The sequence below is a fragment of the Leuresthes tenuis genome, unplaced genomic scaffold (assembly GCF_036924035.1).
Source record: "Leuresthes tenuis unplaced genomic scaffold, fLeuTen1.0.hap1 SCAF_5, whole genome shotgun sequence".
Lineage (NCBI taxonomy): Eukaryota > Metazoa > Chordata > Actinopteri > Atheriniformes > Atherinopsidae > Leuresthes > Leuresthes tenuis.
The window spans coordinates 9,014,413-9,033,481 of record NW_027325359.1 but is presented as its reverse complement, the minus strand read 5'-3'; the positions used below and the strand labels follow the sequence as shown (position 1 = coordinate 9,033,481).

The following is a 19,069-nucleotide window of genomic DNA, read 5'->3' as shown; positions in this document are numbered from 1 at the left end:
CAAATGGGACCAATCAGCGATCAACAGGAGCACCACGTTACCTTGCCAGTCAGCTGATCCCACTTGGTTCAATCACTTGGTTCATAAATGTACTCCATGTGCATCAGTGATATTCATGTTAATACAAACTGTTAGTCTCTCGCAGCTGATTCCTGCAAAGTTCTCTGAATCAGCTTCTTATTGGGAGTCTTCAACTCGTGTCAAAGAGGAGCTCAGTTCCCCCAGAATCTGCTCCCGTTCATCCCCCGTTCGTACAGCAGGGGGCAGTGCAGCACCGCAGATCAGAAAAACACAGCACGAGAGGCTGGGACAGCTCATGAACAAGACACCGTCTTTTATTCAATAAATAACTTACATTATAAACAGCGGGCACGAGGGACCACATTAGATTTACATACAACAGCGTTTGAGCTCCCCCCAATTCAGCTACGTTTTATTCTTTTCAAACCATCGCACGTCGAACAAAATAAGAGCTAAATGCAAAACATAATAAAGTGCTTTCGACTCAAGAACATGAACGCCACGCCACACTGTTCCTACTTTCTCCGTTCTAGTGAAGGTGGGCTGCTTCCAAGGTGTGATGTGCAACAAAACACGTCTTTACTTCTAAAATAAACCAACCGTAACGAGGAATAATCTGTTCTGCGGCGTTCATGTTTTTGAAAAAAAATAAAATAAATCCCTTTTGAAGAAAAAAACAAAAAAAGGGTTCACATTCAGTAAAACATCTCATGTACAAAAACTGGAGTGATAAATTCACAACACAACTGGTGATATACAAATTTAAACTCGACAATGCACAAAAACGTATGTACAATCTCACATAATACATGTACAATATACTGTGAAACACACAATACAAATTACATCTATTAACACAAGATTCAACACCACAATCATCTGTTTGTAGGACTATTATTATTATTTTTTTTGTCTTTTGTTGTTGTTCTTGTCAAACTGCACCGACATGTATTCCAAATAGCAGTAGTAAGGCCTGCCACACACTTCAGTGTAAAGGAGAAATGACCATAGCACTGGGCCCCAGTGGTAACGGCGTCCACGGGGAGGACAGATACCGAGCCGAGCATCAAAGCTCTCGCAGTGAGGAGCGTGTGTTGACACGAAACGCAAGAGAAGTCGAGGTGAGACTGCAGAGACGGACTCGTTTTGCTTTTACAGTATGCGTTACTGTACTTCATCAGCTTAGCAAAAAAAAAAAAAAAAGTAAACCCACAAAACACGACTTATATACAGTGAAGGATTTCACCTTTTTGTCAAACCATCTGAAAGATGAGATTCAGCTGTTAGGCAAATGTTGGCACAAGAGCGTGTTTCTTTGGCAACGAGTTAAGCCATGAAGTCACATTTACAGACATATGCTTATCATTTACTCACAGAGAGCTCGGTCAGCACACTGCGAGTGTAGAAATGCTGAACTGACTCGAGGTGGCATCTCTACAGCGGAAACCAGCTGTACTTACACCGCTGTCCAGCCGAGACCCGACGTCTTATTGGCTGACCTGCCACTCTGTACGCGCTCAGAGTGCCATCGAAGTTTGTTCCTTTGCTTTCTTGTTCGCTATATTCACACAACAGACTCAAAACACGAACACCGATCAACATGTCAGCTCAAACAATGGAGGGAACGGTTCCGTGTCACTGGAACTGACGTGCAGCTGAAAACAGTCCATTTTCATTAGTTCCCGCTGGAATTTGCCGTTTGGCTGCAGGAGCCTGTTTGAACAGACTGGAACGCTTCGTCTTTTGTATTTCTGAAAGTTTGGGTGCAACACAAAGACATGGCAAAGACTTCTCCCACTGGAGGTTCTGTCTTTCTTTCTTTCTTTTTTTTCTTCCTTAAATCTCATTTCTGGAAACTCCTGCGCCCACAAACACACAAAATTAACCACAGATGCTGGATTCGGCACACATATTGTACTAATGCATACATACGTACACACACACACACACACACACAACCTAACAATATGACCCATTAATCTCCACAGCAGACAACTGGAGACGCTGCTCTGACATCCTTTTGGCTGGGTGCTTCCTCCAAAAGGCTCAGGCTTTTCCAAAGCTGGAAACTAATCAAACATAGAGCTGCTTCTGGCCTAAGGTTAACAAAAGCCCCTGTCAGGTCCTCCTGCTTTGCCACATGAGCCACGGAGAGCTTCATTGGCTTTGCACCAGCGTGCGGATCAGGGGAGGGAGGATCAGCAAACCCCTCTTTCTGCAAAAGATCATCTTGTCCGGCTTCCCATAGGCATGCAGCCCTGATGAGAATGTGGGATTTAATCCCAGGTGGATACCCTGAGCTCTGGGGTAGCGGGGCTCTCTCACTGCTGCTCCCTTCAAAGACCACTCCAATGAACCAGCTGAATACATGTGATGATAGGTGGGAGAGTGGTAAACTTGTTTCTTTTTTTTCCTTTGTTGTTTTTTCCTCCATTAGGCTGACGTCAGGACACAGCTACACGACTGAAAACGAGACTCACAGCTGAGATGGCCGGCAGGCGAGCCCCAGAGAGCCAGAGCGGGGGCGAGGAGCCGGTGTATGACAGAGATGGTGCTCTAACACTCACGGACAGACACAACACGAGGGTATTGTTGTAAACAAACTAAAGGCGAACTGCACAACACACAATCCACAATAAGACGGCGAGGAGGTTGAGGAGGGAGGCTGAGGGTAAATCTCTTCCCCGCTTTGCTGCGCTGCTCAGAGCATCATTTTCAAAGAGATGGTATCTCTTGCTGTTTGAGTGCAGCATTTTTACATCCTCAAAGGCGTAGTAGGCTGCCATGGTGAAGTTTATGTCTCCAGAGGAAAGGAGATCAAACACACAAGACTGAAAGTACAGATCCTCCACTGGAAGCCGCTCTTTGCACTTGGCCTTTGCAGACTGGTAAGTGAAGCCGTGCGCCCCGGTGCTGCTCCTGGTCCGGCCCGCGCTGTGGGCCTCCGCCACGCGAGCTCTGAAGTTCCTAAAGTCGATGCGCTGGTTGGCAGGACAGCCGTGGAGACACAAATATAAGTCCTGGTTGTCACCTTCCTCCACTGAGTTCACAACTTCCTCCGGCATCCGCACGGCAAACGTTAGGTAGCGCCCGACCTGCCGGACCACGATGGTCGTTCCGATGTATCGGGCCTGGATCTCCACATGCTGCCCGGGAACCTTCTCCACCACTCGCAGAGTATTAGCCCCGTACCGATCGCCTCCGTTCTTGGAGCCGTCCGCAAACGCAGCTGGGAGCTCATCTGTCTCTGCGTGGTACATCTTCTGATCCACACATTCCTGGAAGTTCTTGAAGATGATTGTCAGCTGCGGGAGGAGAGAAAAATACAGTTTATCAGCACAAAAAATGCAAAAACTCTGTAACAGGCTCATACTCCACACATTAAGTCTCAGCTCGCGCACTGAGTCCCTAATCTTAGTAAACTCCAGTGAATGTAAACATGAAAATCAAAAAGGGAAGTGTTTTTACTCGTGCAATGGGGAACAAGTTGGTGCTAATATGTGCCGTCTACCCCCACTACCCCACTTAAGTGTCGCATTTCAGGGCTGGCTCAACATGGGGGGAGGCCAAGGTAAACGCCCTCAAAAAACATGAGTCCCGGCCATGTAAAATCAGGCCTCAGTCTGCAGACACAAAGACGATCCATTCATAGCGCTGAAAAACCTGCCTGTGAACCCCCAGAACTATGCTCCAGGGAGTGGCGTCGGGCCAGGACACAGCGATATACTCTGTGGCTAATTAAGGGAGACTGGTCAGGACTCTCCAAGCTTGGTTTCATGGGACACCAATGAGCCATTGTCAGAGCAGCAATACGAGGACAGCCAAGGGGACTCTGGTGTCTGCTTGTTAGAGACAGAGGACAGGAAGTAGGGGGGCTGCAGAATTCTCTATTAGCTTGACAACTCATGTGTTGCACCAGTTCTGTCTCACTGCCCTTTACCCGTCTACTTTAGCATCTGTTTCTCCCCGGCTCATTTCTGAACCATTTGATAAGAGCAAATAATAAAAAAAAAAAAAGAAGGCAGAAGCCTCTGTTATCGCTCCATTAGGACGAAGACGGGTTTTATTTGCTGCAGCGAGAGCAGTGGACCAACACGGCGCTCTGCTAATGCAGATCTTTTACCAGAAGGGCCTTGTTTGCACAGGTGGCACAGGCCGCCGCTTTGTTTTCCCTTTGTCCAGAATCACGGGCTCAAAAAAGCCGTCTCATTCGCCTCCAAGAATAGCAACATAGAAAAAAAAAAGGAATGACTATAAAAGTAAAAAAAATGCTTAATAAGTCTGTCATTAAGAAATCCTTGATTACAGAAAATTGCGCTTTCTACAAACGTGATTAAGGACAAAGTCCTCTTATACCTTCATCTGAGCACTTCAGTTATGATCCTCAGCTTTGCCAGATCTGGGCCAACTTTATCTCATGACCCCAACTTTTACCGAAAGACGTGGCAGCCATCCAAACTAACCACTACACCATGAAACAAAACAACGATAATCATGTGTGATAAAGATATGAAAGCAAATATCTCATCATGTGGGGGGAGGAGTATCTGCAGTTTTATGCAGAGAAACTGCACTTTGGGCTGAGCCGGAGTGAAAAATGAAGCCTTGTGTTAACATTTGATGCAGCTCTGGCGCAGCATGCCATTTCTAAGGCTTATCAGGATCCCTGACGTGTTCGCGCTGGGTTGGACTTCTTCATCTGTTGTCGTCCAAACGCTAACTGGCATCCCGAGCTTGACAGAGAAGCAGCCCCGCTGCAGCTCTGACCACATGAAAGAGGAGACTCGCACAAGCACAGAACACGGAGTGATTCCCATTCTGATAAAGCATACAAGCTCAACCACTTTGTAAAAAACAGGGAAGGCTATAAGTTAGTTCCCAAGCTTTTTTTTTTTTTTTAAACGAGCGATATTCTAAATATAGAAGCAGCTCCATCTTTCAGATATTGGAGCATGTTTAGCATTTTTGCCCCACGACTGATTCTAATAATTGCATTGGATCATTTTCTGTTGACCGCATACCAGAGGAACCAATTGCCTGAGACATTTGTCAACAGTTGCTAAATAATAAGTCGTCATTAATGTTCTTTTTCTAAGCAGAAATGCCCATGAGATCCCGGTTGAGTTTGCTCGTAATGAACCGACATCCTTCGGGTTTCGGGCTGCAGGTCAGACAAAACAAAACACTGGCACTCAATGAAGACAGACTGCCTTGTTGGCTGATTATTTGCTTCCACCACACAAACAAGCACACGGGAACAACAGAATGATCCTCACCTTGCTGGTGGCGGTGGCTAAAGAGCCTGGCACCACAGGGGAGTTGGTCACCTGCACAGACAGGTATTTGTTATGGATGAGCGGCCAGGCTCCTTCCACCTTGCATGTCTGGAAGTCGTCGCCAAAGGTTCGGAGGTGCGGGTCTCCAAAGAAGCCACAGTGGGTGTAGTTAGGCGGCACTGTGTTGCGCTCATAGTGGCACACCTCCGGGCCATCGGAGCGCTCCTGGCTGTCGGTCAGGACCGGAGGCAGAGGAGGAGGAAGCGGGGTCCGGCCGCGCGGCTGGGATGTCGGCCCCTCCTTGGAGCAGTTGTGTTGGTTCATTAGGTCCTCTATGCCATGCTGGGCGGAGTGATACGTCAGGTCACCCCTGCAGGTACGAGCCGTCCGGCGCACACAGCTGTTGTACGCTCGCACCGCCGCACAATACTCCTCCTCCGGTCCAGGGTTTGAGGTGGAGGCCCAAAACTCGGCGTTGCACTTGAGGATCTTGCACTGCAGACTCACTGTCAGGGTGGAATCAGAAAGCATATGAGCAGAGCCACGAGAACGCACAGGCAGCCATTACTGTTTCTCTTTAAGCCTGCGTTGCTAAAGGGTGGCCTTGTCTTCTTTCTCACATACAATAAAATAAATCCACCAATATGACAAACGGCAACCAAGACCTCTGCACATATTATCTCATTCGCACTTTAATTTGTCCACCATCTAGATAGCCTTTGATCAGAAATGAAGAGCGTCATAGCACGTTTAAAAGAAAAACACCAGCAAAAAGCAGATCCAAGCATCAGCCTGGATGTAAGGCATGATGCTATTTATAGAGCGCTGTACTTCCCTTTCACACCCGGTGACTTCTATCTGGATCCTAATCTGCACTTTTACTGATAAATAACGCTGCTAGTGTGCAGATCTCCAGCTTTTACACACCCTCCGACTGACTCTCAGCAACACCCCCCCCAGAAAAAAACCACCTCAAACATTTCTGAGATGCGACACTCGCTGCAACACCGTGTCTGACGGGTATCACCTTCGTCTAATAAAGCATTTATTTGCTTAGGCTGTTTCGCCAACTGTCTCGAGGAGGGGGAGAGTCACATCAGAACACTTTGAAGTCCCACTCTTGAAATCTGTGGCTCTCTCTAACCCCAGCACCCCTCTGCACTTACTACCACTGTTCAACTGATGGCAATAAACTAATCTGATCTCAACTATCAGCACGTTATCACTTTGTTGTTTGACGGCACGGGATTTAAGAGGGGAACTGATAAGGGGGTTGGGTTTAAAGTGAGCAGACTCAGGCGTTCCCTCCAGTCCTGGGTGGCAACAAGATGATATCCAATTGAGAGTCCGCCACCTTATGACAGGAGTGGCTATAATAAGCCCAGGTTAACAGGGAAGGTGTGAAATCACCTGATCACATTTCGATGCCATCTTTAAAATATGGCTGCAAAGACAGTACAGCTGGAACCGTTTCTGCCCGCCTGTTTTTCTGATCCACGCCGGATTTCAAATATTCTCCACTAAAGCAAGTTTTACTCCTCATCAGCTCCCCATCCGTAAATGCTGAGATTGCAAAACGCATTTAATTTCCACAGAGAATGTTTTGAGATGACTGAACCAGAATAAAATCAATCTAGAACAAGGTGTAGCACGTTCAGTGCTGGACTGAAAGCAACCAAAAGGCATTCAGATCATATGTGATTTTTTTTTTTGGGGGGGGGGGGGGGGTTATCCAATCGAAAAGCAAGTAACTGAGGTTTAAAGTAACCTGACCCAACCCTGGTCCCCACTCGAAATATAACTGCTGCCTTCCCATTGTGGCATCTCAAATATACCGGATCAATAAACACTCGTTACAGAACTGCAAAAATAAAGTAAACGTTGAAAAAAAATTAAATAAATAATTAAAAAAAGTAGTTGCTTTCAACGAGCAAAAGAAATGCTGAAGCATGCCCCCACCCCCAAAAAACAACGACGTTGGAGAGCTGCAGCACCCCCGAGAATACCCTTTTCTAAGAAAACAAGGGAAAACTACCGAAACTAGTCCAACTTACGATGCAACGGCAAGAGCAATCATCGCCAGTGATGTGGAACTGTAGAATTCCCCAAAGTTTTGGTGGAAACACCTGCGGGTTAAAGCTTAGCTCTAAACCACCATAATCGCTGTAATCTAGTAGATCTTTATCACGGATCGCCCCGTCGCATTACAGCACGTTTACCCGTATTTGAACCCATTTGCAGACCCCAACAAAAACAACTCTGGACGACCAAACCAAATGCTTCACTGTTAATTTAACTAAAAAATGCTGAATAAGCAGTAGTTGAGCCGGACAACTTTGGTGGCCACGGTCAAAAAGCAATAAAACAGCGAACATCGCGAAGGACTACAAGTTAGCTAACGCTAAGTTGTGATTGCAACTTCACCTGTAGCTAGTTAACATTATCCTCAGTGTGTCGGCGTGAGGCGTGCCTGCTGTGATTTTAGCAAAAGGTTTTAAGAGTGGTGCTGTGTGTGTCTTACCGGTGGGGAAAAGCGAGAAAAACACGGCGAGGACTCTGCAAACTTCAAGCGCCGAGGGTCTCCCTCTTTCCCCCATAACCATCCATCCAGCTCGGGGTCGCACTTCACTCCTCTCCCTGCTCACATTGGATGAAGGAAAAAACAGTGGAGAAGAGTTAGCTGGAGCCTCCGACAGCCCTGCTGGAGAAAAAAACACGAAAGAGTTCCGAAGCCAGAGCCCCGTCTTCTCATCACTGCCCGGAGAGACGCTGTTTTGTTGCCCTCTTCGGTATGAAAGTTGACGCAGCGGCTCCGGCAGCGTTAACAGGCGGCACTGAGTGCAGCGCGGACGGCTCGGAGCTCGGCAGGCTGCGGAGGGAGTGCCGAGGAGGCGCAGCCTCTGCGGGCCAGCGGACACTGAACCAATCACGGCTGCCCGTTTTGCCCCTTACAACCCACCCCCCCCTCTCTCTGTAAGTCTCACATTACACCTCAATATGCGGACTTGTTCGACTTTTAACAACCCACGAAGTGGTCGTCCACAACACCATGTGTAAGAAAGGCTTGTTTTGATGCATACAACACAATAACTTCATTGTGGGGGAATGGGGGAAAAAAGGAGCCAGCTTCCACTGAACAAGTGCGAGGAGACACGAGGATAGAGGAGAAAAACAGAAAAAAAAATCACGTCCATTCACTTTCACTTCACACAGACTTTATATACCCTGCGACACGTACACCTAGTCTAAACTATGCTAAACGGTGCTAAACTGACCTCTCTGGTAGGCCTCAGCTGTGGACCATGTGTGCAAACTGGTGCCAAAGACATCTAGAACATTTCCATTTGGATAAATGCAGCTATAAAACACCTTGGGCTTTAATGTTTACCACAATGTTAACAGCTCATTTCAGTGAATGCTGGAACAGAACAACAACAACAACAAAAGAAATCAATAGATAAATAGGGGTGCAACTAACTATGGCCTCCTTCGTTGAATGATTAGCTAGTTATTTCCTGGATAAATGGTTTAGTCGATGAGATGTGAAAATCAGGTCTGCAGAGCCCCAGTTAGTTTAGCATGAAACGTGACGTAAAGCTGTATCATAACAGTTTAGACGATAAAATATCAAGCTGTTTTCGCTTCAGAGGGCTAAACGTTTTGTCTGTGTGCATGATCCTGTTAAAACTACTATAGAAATAGTAAGTAGGGAGGTAAATATAAAGAAAGTCTGATACTGGAATTAAAGCTTTTGGAGTGAAATGCTTTTGCCACTCCAAGTTCAGAAAGAAACAGGGCCGCAGCTATAATTCTAGAGGCAATGAGCTCACAACCCCCCCCCCCCCCCTCCCAAAAAAAAAGCCAATGCCACTCCTTGATGTGAAGTAGAAACACAAAATAACCTCAAAACTCACACTATTCATTAGCTGAAAGGCTATCTGTCCTTAATCTTTTTTTTAATAATCAGAATTAGCATTAAATTGTACATGTGGTGTGATGTAAGCTTGTCTTCAGACTGCTAAACTACTAAAAATGACCCCAGAACAGTACTGTAAGCATGAACTATGTGTTTGTGATGACACCTCCAGCTCTATAGGGAAACATTCTTCTTATTAACCTGTTGTAGTTTAACCCAGTTTTTATGAAGTAAGCAGACTCGAGCCCAGTAGGCATGAACAGGTTAACATTCACATTACTGAATCAATGAGAAGAACCATAAGAGAATGGATTTCATCCTGATTGATAGAATCCCTGCCGTTTGTTTACTTTAGAGTTTTTACTTGGAACATGAGTTTCGCTTGCAGGTTTATGGATTTTTACAACATTTCCTCAAAAGAGCATGCAGCTGTTGTTCCCCTCCACTAAAAACTTTTGTTTTTTAGTTAAATTTCACAAATACCACATTACTGTTGCCTTTCATTGCCATTTAACCCTAAATACTACCTGACGGATGGCTGCGCACTCGGGCTTGTGGCTGGCAGTACAGTATTTTTCCACATAGTGGTGAATGTCTTTGTGGTTGCTGTCCCTCTCGTGGGTGATGGATATGTTCATGTACAATGAGGTCTGAGCCTACACATGTTTTCAACAAGGGTGGCCCTGTACAGACTTACTTCCAACAGTAATATGCCAAGCTTTCACATCTGAAATGAATGAGCGCAGCTGAAAGGTCTAAGCTGCTCGCTGAAATGTTTTGATGAATTGTGGAATATTTTTGGACTGTGGCAGAGATACTGTGGCTGCAGCAAACTCCGAAATGAAATTGTCCTTTAACACCCCCAAGGCTTTGATGTAGGCGTCTTTATCAAGTGTTGGGGTCCACTGCAGGGTGGAAAAACCTCAGAGTACTTGCATCTCTACATCAGATTTAAGGAGTAGGCGGTATGCTGTGCTCTGCTGCACACGTCTCTACACAGTTTGCTGCTACTCGCACAGTTGGGACATCTCTACTTCGAGTCAGAGCTGTGCCACTATGTCCAATTTGCACAGTTGAAAGGTGTTGGCCATTTTGACAGTTGGTTCAAGTGGTTGAATCCTTTATTCAAACCATCTTTGGCTCCAGTTTCCCCAAATCTCACGATTATGTCACTGGAAAACGAATTCTTGTCCACTGCTTGTTGGACAAATCAAGCTATTTGAAGACTGCAGCGTTTCTGTTCTTAAACTATTGTGTGGTATGTTTTTCCACAGATGAACAAAATAAGCATTGATGAAAATGATCAGTCGCCATGGCCCTAATTGTTGTCACGGCGACTTCATGGGGTGACAGCAGTATAGGCTGAGACCTCCTCTTGTCTGTAAAGTGATAATGTAGGAGAGACACTAATCAGCACACAGTTTGATTTCAGCAAATAAAATCTTATCAATTGGGATTATATAGAAACATCTGTCTGACTCTGCCCTCCACTTGCTGTGCATGACATAATAATTAAACATATCCATGCATCCAGTGGGTATAATGTGATCACCTTTCTTTTTTTCATGAAAAGCTGCTTTACATCCCTTAAATCATCTGTTAATGTGTGTTGTTTGGGTAACAACGGCAAGCACAGCTTAGACACTGTGATTCTTCCTATGTTAAAGTGTAAGTAATGTGCCGGGGTGGTGTTGTGCGTTTCGAGCAGTGTTAAATTGTCATTTTCTGTAGATCTGCCTCGACAGGCCCTCTTTTCCAACAGATGGCGCTTGTTAAGAGCTCCGACATGAAGCCTCAAACCATGACACAAACGCACATGGCTTTATGAGGACAAGCAAACCTGTCATTAAATTTGAGCTTTATGGACAGCTCGGTTATTGGTCTAATTGGGGCTGTCAGGCATGGAGGATTTAAAAGGTGAAAACCTTCATCCAACAGGCGCGTTCGTCCCGCTGCGCTGCGCCGGAGAAAATCCTCCTTTATGCAATGCATGTTACATATATTTTTTTAGTTACTATGATAAATCCAGGAATTGTAGTGAATAAAGCAGCGTATTTCCGTATGCATTAGAAGTGGAGCATGCAAATACAGTTTGTACAGTTGCAGTTTGTTGAGTGACACTGGTGGATCAGGTTGTTACTATTGCAGAAAAGCCGAAAAAAATATGGAAAAACAGGGATATTTGGAGGTAGACATGTATGGAAAGCACAACACTGACTGTAGTCTAGTTAAAGAAACTCGTGCAATAATGCATACATTGAAATTTAGTCTCGTACAAACAAGAATCGACCAACCTTGGCGGCTGCATGGGCTCTCCGCGACTCTGGAGTCCTGCAGAAACCCGGAGGACAGCGAACAGGAGCGAGAGGAAGCAGACTCCTAAAAAAAAATCTCCTCTTTGAGAAGTCTGTCACAGTAATCCGAAATCAAACGCACTCAGCGGCTTTCTGAGTGTAAAGTCCTCCAGCCTGTACATGATGCCTAGCGATCAGCTTCTGCGAGTCTGCTCTGCAGTCAAATCAAAGTGCTCAGTTATTTAAAAATACACTTCTCGCACCCTGCGGACGCGGATCCCCTCAGCCATAGCCTCACTCATTTCACTATCAGCCGATCGGAAAGGAGACATTATGATAGATTAAGTCCTGTAATTGGTCTCATCCGCGTGCCGAATCCAAATTGTTAGTTATGGTCGACGACGGGGAGAGAAAAGAACCCTGAGGGCAAAGCTGCTGCTGCTGCGTACAGCCCCAATCCACTGTCTGGATGTTGTGAAATGGCTAGTTAGAAAGTGTGAGAGAGACAATGATCGACTCTGCGTGACGCCGCATGGAAGCCCGAAATCTCAGAACCCCCCCACACCCCCCACCACACACACACACACACACACACGGTCACACTGCTCGTAGTTTTTCTCTCAGACGCTTTGGAAAGAAGTGGGTTGGCAGATTAGGTCGCAACTGCACTGAAAAGCCAAACAGAAATTAGCTGAATATTTTCCACCCCATAAAATCAGCTGAAACCAAAATCCACACATTGTCAGTACTGCTTACACATGTCATTCTACTGAAGTTTGGTGAGGAGGGGCCTGCTTCTCTGCTCCACATCAGAAAACTCTTGTTGCATCGTGGTTTGGATGTCATTTCTGCACCTTTCACTGAGTGTGAAGCGGAGCTGCAGTCTTAATTCATCACATTGATTACCAACAAACAAATCCATCGCCAGTTAACCTCCATCGGTTCCTCATCTTTGCAAATCACAGGTTTGAAAGAGACAAATCCATAATAATCAGGATTTAATGGAGGATCAGATGGACAAACACTTTGCAGCTGGGAGGAGGGGGTGGGCTGTGCTCAAAGGTAAAGAGGGCCGCAAAGAGGCTGCACCTGTGTTTTAGGATCACACTGCATGCAGGAAAATACCACCACAACCCCCCTCCCTGCTCTAAAGCTTTTCAAGCCTTCACAACATAACAGATTCCCTCCATGCCCCAGTTTTCCTGTGACTCTCCGTAGCTGACTGAAGCACCAGAATGATCAGGAAACGCACTGCCTGCCAGGCTGATGTAGAGCTGTCTGAGACCTGACATTACCTAATGAGCCCATGATTTCACCTTCTATCAGTAGCTGTTATTTGCACAGAACTATTGAACAGAGCTGTCATGTTGCATCATCCTTTTGTGCATCCAGCAAGAAAGTGACCCCTACAATCCACTCATTTAATAGCAGCCCTGTCCTCCCCTGATGGCCACTGAGAGGCAGCATATTTTATATTGATGTAACGGAACAACATAAAAGAGTGACACCCCAGGGTGAGAAGGGCTTTGGAGGTGCCGGATGCTGGCCCCATCTCAATCACAGCTGGTGCACGTGTCCTGCGGAGGTATTACGCCAAGTTAACATGACAGGCCTGTTTTACGTGGCACTTTATTAATAAATGCTTGGATTTTTCTTTTTTCCACATGTGCACTGCAGCTTGGTTTCTGCTTCTTATTTTTCTTATTTTTTTTTCTTATAATAAACGCTCAGCCATGTTCTTAGCAAAAAGCATTCGGTTCAGCCACCACCCTTGGGGCCCTCTTTGATTTCCTCTAGTCTGCAGTGATTTTCCACGGAAAAGTGTTAGAAACAGAAGAAAAATCAGCAGAACAGAAAATACCTGAGACCAATGTACAAAAGATTACAAGGTTTGTGATCCAGCTGGAAATTCTATATCTCAAACCTGTAATACTGGGAAAAAAAACAAAAAAGTTGCATATCCACACCAAGCCTGACATCTGATTTATGCAGAATTATGAGACATTTCTACACGATTTCTGCAATAGAATGAATCATAAACCACATTCTGTAATTTCAGCAAATGCAGATGAGCCGTTGCCTCCCTGTCTGGTGATCTCCTCAGTGTGTCACATGTTGTGTTTCTTCACTGTCCCATCTGACGTTCAGCAGTGACTTACGGGAAAGGACATCAACAGTGATCTTAGTTGCACAGATTCAGCTTCACTCCCTTTTTTCAATCCCCTCCCTTTACAAACAATGTGCTTCCGAACAGCTGGACTGCATGCTGGGAGTAGATTAAAAATGTGGGAAACTTGTCATTTACTGCAGTACTTCTGAGACAGACATGCATTAGTAAACATCATAATGCTCTAACTGACCTTCCAGTTGCCTTTTGCGCTCCTGCTGCATAACAATTAGCCCATCACAGTGTGTTGTGCTTCTCTTGGCAGAGGCCTTGTGCTCCAATGCCTCGGGAAGAGTTGACAGGACTGCCTGGGATCATTATATCACCTGGAAAAATGTTCTCCCTCATCGCAGTCTAATGTGGAGCTGATTAACGGTCTCACAACCCTATCCTGTAACAGAGGTGAAACAGCTAGCTGATTAATTCATAACAACGGCTATTAAGCTAAAAAATTAACAGTTTAAGTAATCTATCAAGCGAAAAATTCACTCAGTGCTCTGAGAAATTAAGAAAGTAAAAAATGTCCAAAAAAATAAAAAAAGGAGTAAGTAATGGACCGTTCAATTCAGAGATGAAGAATTTACAGCACCGGCCTACAGCGCTTGCAGGTGATCCTATTTAGAAATGTGGTCGATCTGAAGAAATTTTTCAGACCTTGAAGAAACCTTATGCTAACACAGCTATGTGCTCGTGGCTCTGCTTTCTTTTCACTGAAATCCCCATTGCTAACAATGCTAATATAGCCTTTTATTACTCTCCGGCAGGCTTCAATAAGAAGTGATTTCCATTTATGTTGGAACCGTGCACGTAACTGACATACATAATGTGTTGTATTCTCAACTGAAACACGTCTCATAGATTCTCCACATGCATCGATTGTGACTGAGGAGCGTTTTTTATTGTTAAACCCATAAAAGGTTTGTTTTCTTTAATAGATTAATCAATTAGAATGGCTTTAACCACTGAGAGTCCCTCTGGCAGGCAGTGAAAATACAAACAGATTCAGATCTATGCTTCATTTACATGATTGGCATGTATAAAGAGAGGCTGTAGAACCAGCATCACTCTCTTTGGTAATAAGGTGTGAGCATGAATTCAAAAAAATCTATTAAGGGGTGATATGTGGAGCTTTGATAGTGTGTAGAATTAGTGCCAAAGGTCTGGGACAATAAGAATGCTGGCAGCTTGCAAATTGGTCTGTCCGTGCACACAGAAGAAGAGACTTGAATGTGTAAACCCTCATTACAGAACCTCTTTTCTCATTTTAAGCAGAGAAGGTGAGTGCTGTTTTTCCGTTTTTTTTCCGCCCCTTTCTGAAGCCACATTGTGATCCAGAGAGATTTATGCGCTCTGTGTCATTCCAGACGTGGAGCAGAGTGGACAGAGTGTGCACGGACCGCAAGACAAGAAATTAGCTCTGCTGCTAAAGCGGACCAATCTCAACGAAAGACGCATCACATCGGGCCAAATTGTAGGGAGAAACATTGGTGAATGGACAACTGGTTTAAACTGTGATTGATGATCACAATTTAGCACCTGGCGGGGTTTTTACAAAAAGCATGTTGGTGAGCGGCCACGACTCCATTTGCATGTAAGATGCAATAAATGCATGAGTGAAAACGGAGGCTTATCTCAATAAAACAGCTGCCCTTTTAATTTCCTGCTTCTGAGATTATGCACAAAAAGTGGAGGACTATCAATATATTCAGATTAAGAGTGTAGAATTGGATGAGGTTTTACTTCTCACTGTGGAAATAATGAAAATATTGGCATTATGCCGACATTCGTCTCCACTGTCATTACAACAGCTATTTCCTTTGTTTTCTACTGCCTTGTACCCAGACAATTTTCACCCCCATTTAGCTGGTGCTGAAATTATACAGAAAAAAAAGTGCATACTGGACTAATTAATCAGACTACATGGACGATTTGTTCAAACCAATACTTCTGTTATCTTCTGCACGGTCACAGCTGTTTTAGCAGCACTTGGTTTACATGCCTGTGGCTGACATTGCGTGTGTCTGCAGAGATACAACACAAGACAACTTTCCTCTCAGAACCAGCGTTTTCCTCATCTGAACCCAGCTTAGCCATTCTGGAGAGATATAAATGCAGTCCGATGATAACGGTTCACACAGGGAGAATGAAGACTTCATTGCAACAAGCTGATCCCCAGTGTGAGTCCAACATGCTGTCCAAACAGGGAATCATAAGTGAACGCTACTCACACTGTCTGGGGATTCAGTTTTTTTTGGAAAATAAGCAGCCAGACTTGAATTCCTCACGTCTCTTTTATGTTTTGGCTTCTTCTGCTTGGTTGTTGAACTTTACTAGTGTCCTGCCGTGTTGTCATGTGTGCACAGCTGCAGGGGCTTCATACTGCCCTGGCTTTTGCCCCGTCTTGTTACAATAACCAGCAGCAAAAAGCTGGTGCAAGTGGAGGCAGATTATTGGCAGCCTGAAATTACTTTGCAGCCTTCGTACTGCAGAGAAACGTTGGTTCTTCAAGATGCACGGTGAATATATATTTGAGAAGAGTTCCAAGAGTTTTTTTTGTTGACTACCACAAGCAAACACCTGAACGTTTATCATAGTGACACTTGCGAAAATGTATTTTTGTACCATTCCAACCAGAAAGTCTTCACTATGGCACTGTGATCTTGCCAGTTTTTAATGGATCACCTTTAGTCCCAGCTGCTCTTTAGCTCCCTCTCATTATTGCTCTGACCACACACATTGATTTCACAGTTCTCCTGCCAAAATAGCACCTCTGACTAACCCCACATCCTCAATTTCACATTTCAGTTCTCCAGTTCCTTTTCATTATTAAAGAAAATAAGACCAGCATCAAATGTAGTTTGGAGCTATTCCCACCAGAATATACTGTATGTTGACATTTTTACTTAACTATCTGTAAAGTAGATTTATATTAATTTGACATTTTATGAGGCACTCTTATTGGAGTTTTAAACCATTAACATGGGTCAGTAAGATTTTAGTACAATCCAACAATCCAGTATATTTTGGAGGGAAATGAATTTGCAATTCTAGGCCAGGGAGGAAAAAAAAAAGATTTTCATCTTGAAATATTCATAGTCTCCTTAAAACTGTTGATGAGTGGAATTCAGTAGTGGCTGAAAGAAAAGATTAATTTGAAGCTCGTTAAGATGTATGCTGTCCCCACAGCGGGCCAAAGAGGAACTATTTCCCATTATCTGATTCAGAAAAGCCTCCATTATTAGTGAGGACAGCGGGGCTGTACCGTGCTACATCGCCCATTTCCATATCCCCCGCACAGCCATGTCCACTTCATCTTTGTAAAGTGTGCTATGGTTCTTTAATGAGATGTGGAAATGTCAGCGCTTTGGGTTCTGAGTAATTGAAGAGCTCATGCACGTCTAATTACAGGAAAAAGTCTCGGCGATAAATATCATCCCTATGAGACAGTGGACCTCACCTCCGGGCTAAATGATGTTGTTATTGATTGCGCATGTATAATGTAAAATGATACTCTAATTTCTGCCGCCGCTGTTGCAGTTGAAGCAGGTTAATTGGATCAAACCCCATAAAGAAAAAAAAAAGAACATGCATATATAGAACATGGTGGTGAACAAGCTATAAAAGTTTGATCTGCTATGTAGATACATCAGATTGTGCTGGATGTGCAGTGAGTTTAATTAACAGTGAGCTGAATGGGCGCTGGGCTCCAGAGAGTGGAGGTGGCGTTTGCTGTTTGGTCAGGTGTTGGTTGAGGAGTGAAATGATGATGGAGCCTGTATATGTTTCACTGATGACTCTTTGTGAAACAGGAGGAGACTCGAGCCCCCCCCCCGGAAAAAAAAAAAAAAGTCCTTATACAAGAGCCAAAATAACATCCGTGAGTCATGTTGCCTTCAGGCCACGCTGACTTTATCTTCTCTGTCTCAACTTGCACATTGCCCCTCTTACCAGAAACTTTAATTAAAGCTCAAATAGAAGTCGCCACTATTTAACCTCACAGTAAGATGTCTGTGCAGTCATAACAGATTTGTGCAATTTCATGAAATGGAAGATAATACTGTCTTCCTCTTTCTCATTTTTTCCATGAGAGCCATAAGTTAGGTCTATTAATTTCAAATATTCTCTGGTGTAATTCCCCTTTGTTTAGTGCAGTGTGAATTATTTGCATGTGATTTGCAACCTCTCCGCTTCTAGTTGGTTCGTGAATGGTGAACGTTAAACTCTGTGTGGGGAAAGAAGTGAAAGTGAACGGTGGTTTTCATGACTAATATATGAAAAGACAGCCTCAGTCTGTATGCCTCTACTTGCCCCTGGATTGTCTACATTTCCTCTCATTTGTGTCAATCATAGCAAACTGAGCGGGAACATTCCCTGGGATAGTAAAATTTCAATTATATGACAAATGATCTATTAGTTCAAATCGGATATACGTAGAAACAGCTTTGTGTGTCCCAACAGACACATACTGTAACTGTCTGGGCACATAAACCTTCAGCTGCAAAACCAAGACTACAAAAGAACTGATTTAAAAACTGCACAGAAGACCTGTGTACTGTCATATATTCAATACTCCTAAAAAGTGGGCTAAAAAAAAAATCATATGATGCTGTTAAACAGTAGGTGTTCCTTTGCCAAATTAGCTTGAGGGTAGAAAGACAAAATGGAATGTAGATATCGGAAAATCCAAGAAAATGTGTTTGCACAAGCCTTGCGTGTTCAGATAAAGGTATAGTATGTAAATAAAGGAGCAGTGAATATGGTCTACAAACACTTTCAATTGAGATGTTTCTTTAGAGATCAAATGCACAGATTTCAAAATGTGACCAGAGAAATCTAATTTTCCCGGCGCTGCCGTTGACGGGTCTTTGCCAGCAGGAGAGCCCGAGGCTGCTGCTGTCTCTTGTTAGTCGGCTGGAAGCACCCAGCCATCCACTTAGCACATAGCTATTATATTCAGTGCCCTGAAAGGACCTGGAGCTGCCACTTCAGCTTTATCGAAGGTGTGAAGAGCCAGGGAGAGTCTGAAAATTGCACCTCGCACTTTTGGGTGAGCACTTAAGTTGTTTTTTTGTGTACTAAAGTCCTTGAATTGTGTTACATTGTAAATAAATGCAAATGACCCACTTTTGTGTCATCTGAATATTTTAACACATGGATAATGGTTTTATGGATGAAAAGAGACTAATTTTTCTAGCTTTTTTTTCTATGAAGATAAGAGCGCTGTCTCAGACTATTAATAATTGCTCGTAGCAAAAAGAAAAATAAAATAAGAAATTTCAAAGATCAAAAAAGGTGATCGGCAGAGACGTTTGTAATGTTATCAAGTTTGACAATCATACATCTGTGAATATTCTTGCAGGATGAGGCCCTCAGAGGAAACTCAATGCGAAGTGCC

General features: G+C 44.2%; 1 protein-coding gene across 1 annotated transcript; it reads right to left on the bottom strand.

The window, feature by feature from the left end:
• Nucleotides 1-319: 319 nt before the first annotated feature.
• Nucleotides 320-12,021, bottom strand: rgma (repulsive guidance molecule BMP co-receptor a). Its single transcript, XM_072385808.1, has 4 exons — nucleotides 11,508-12,021; nucleotides 7,819-7,934; nucleotides 5,298-5,803; nucleotides 320-3,326 (listed from the first exon to the last, which is right to left on the bottom strand). The coding sequence occupies exons 1-4, from the start codon at nucleotides 11,519-11,521 to the stop codon at nucleotides 2,625-2,627; spliced, it is 1,338 nt and encodes a 445-aa protein (XP_072241909.1). The 5' UTR covers nucleotides 11,522-12,021; the 3' UTR covers nucleotides 320-2,624.
• Between the last annotated feature and the right edge of the window lie 7,048 nt (nucleotides 12,022-19,069).

Coding starts and splice junctions, on each gene's coding strand:
- rgma (XM_072385808.1), bottom strand. Junction 5,804..7,818: donor TTTCTCGCTTTTCCCCACCG/GTAAGACACACA, acceptor CCACCCTGACAG/TGAGTCTGCAGTGCAAGATC. Junction 3,327..5,297: donor TAGCCACCGCCACCAGCAAG/GTGAGGATCATT, acceptor CTCCTCCCGCAG/CTGACAATCATCTTCAAGAA.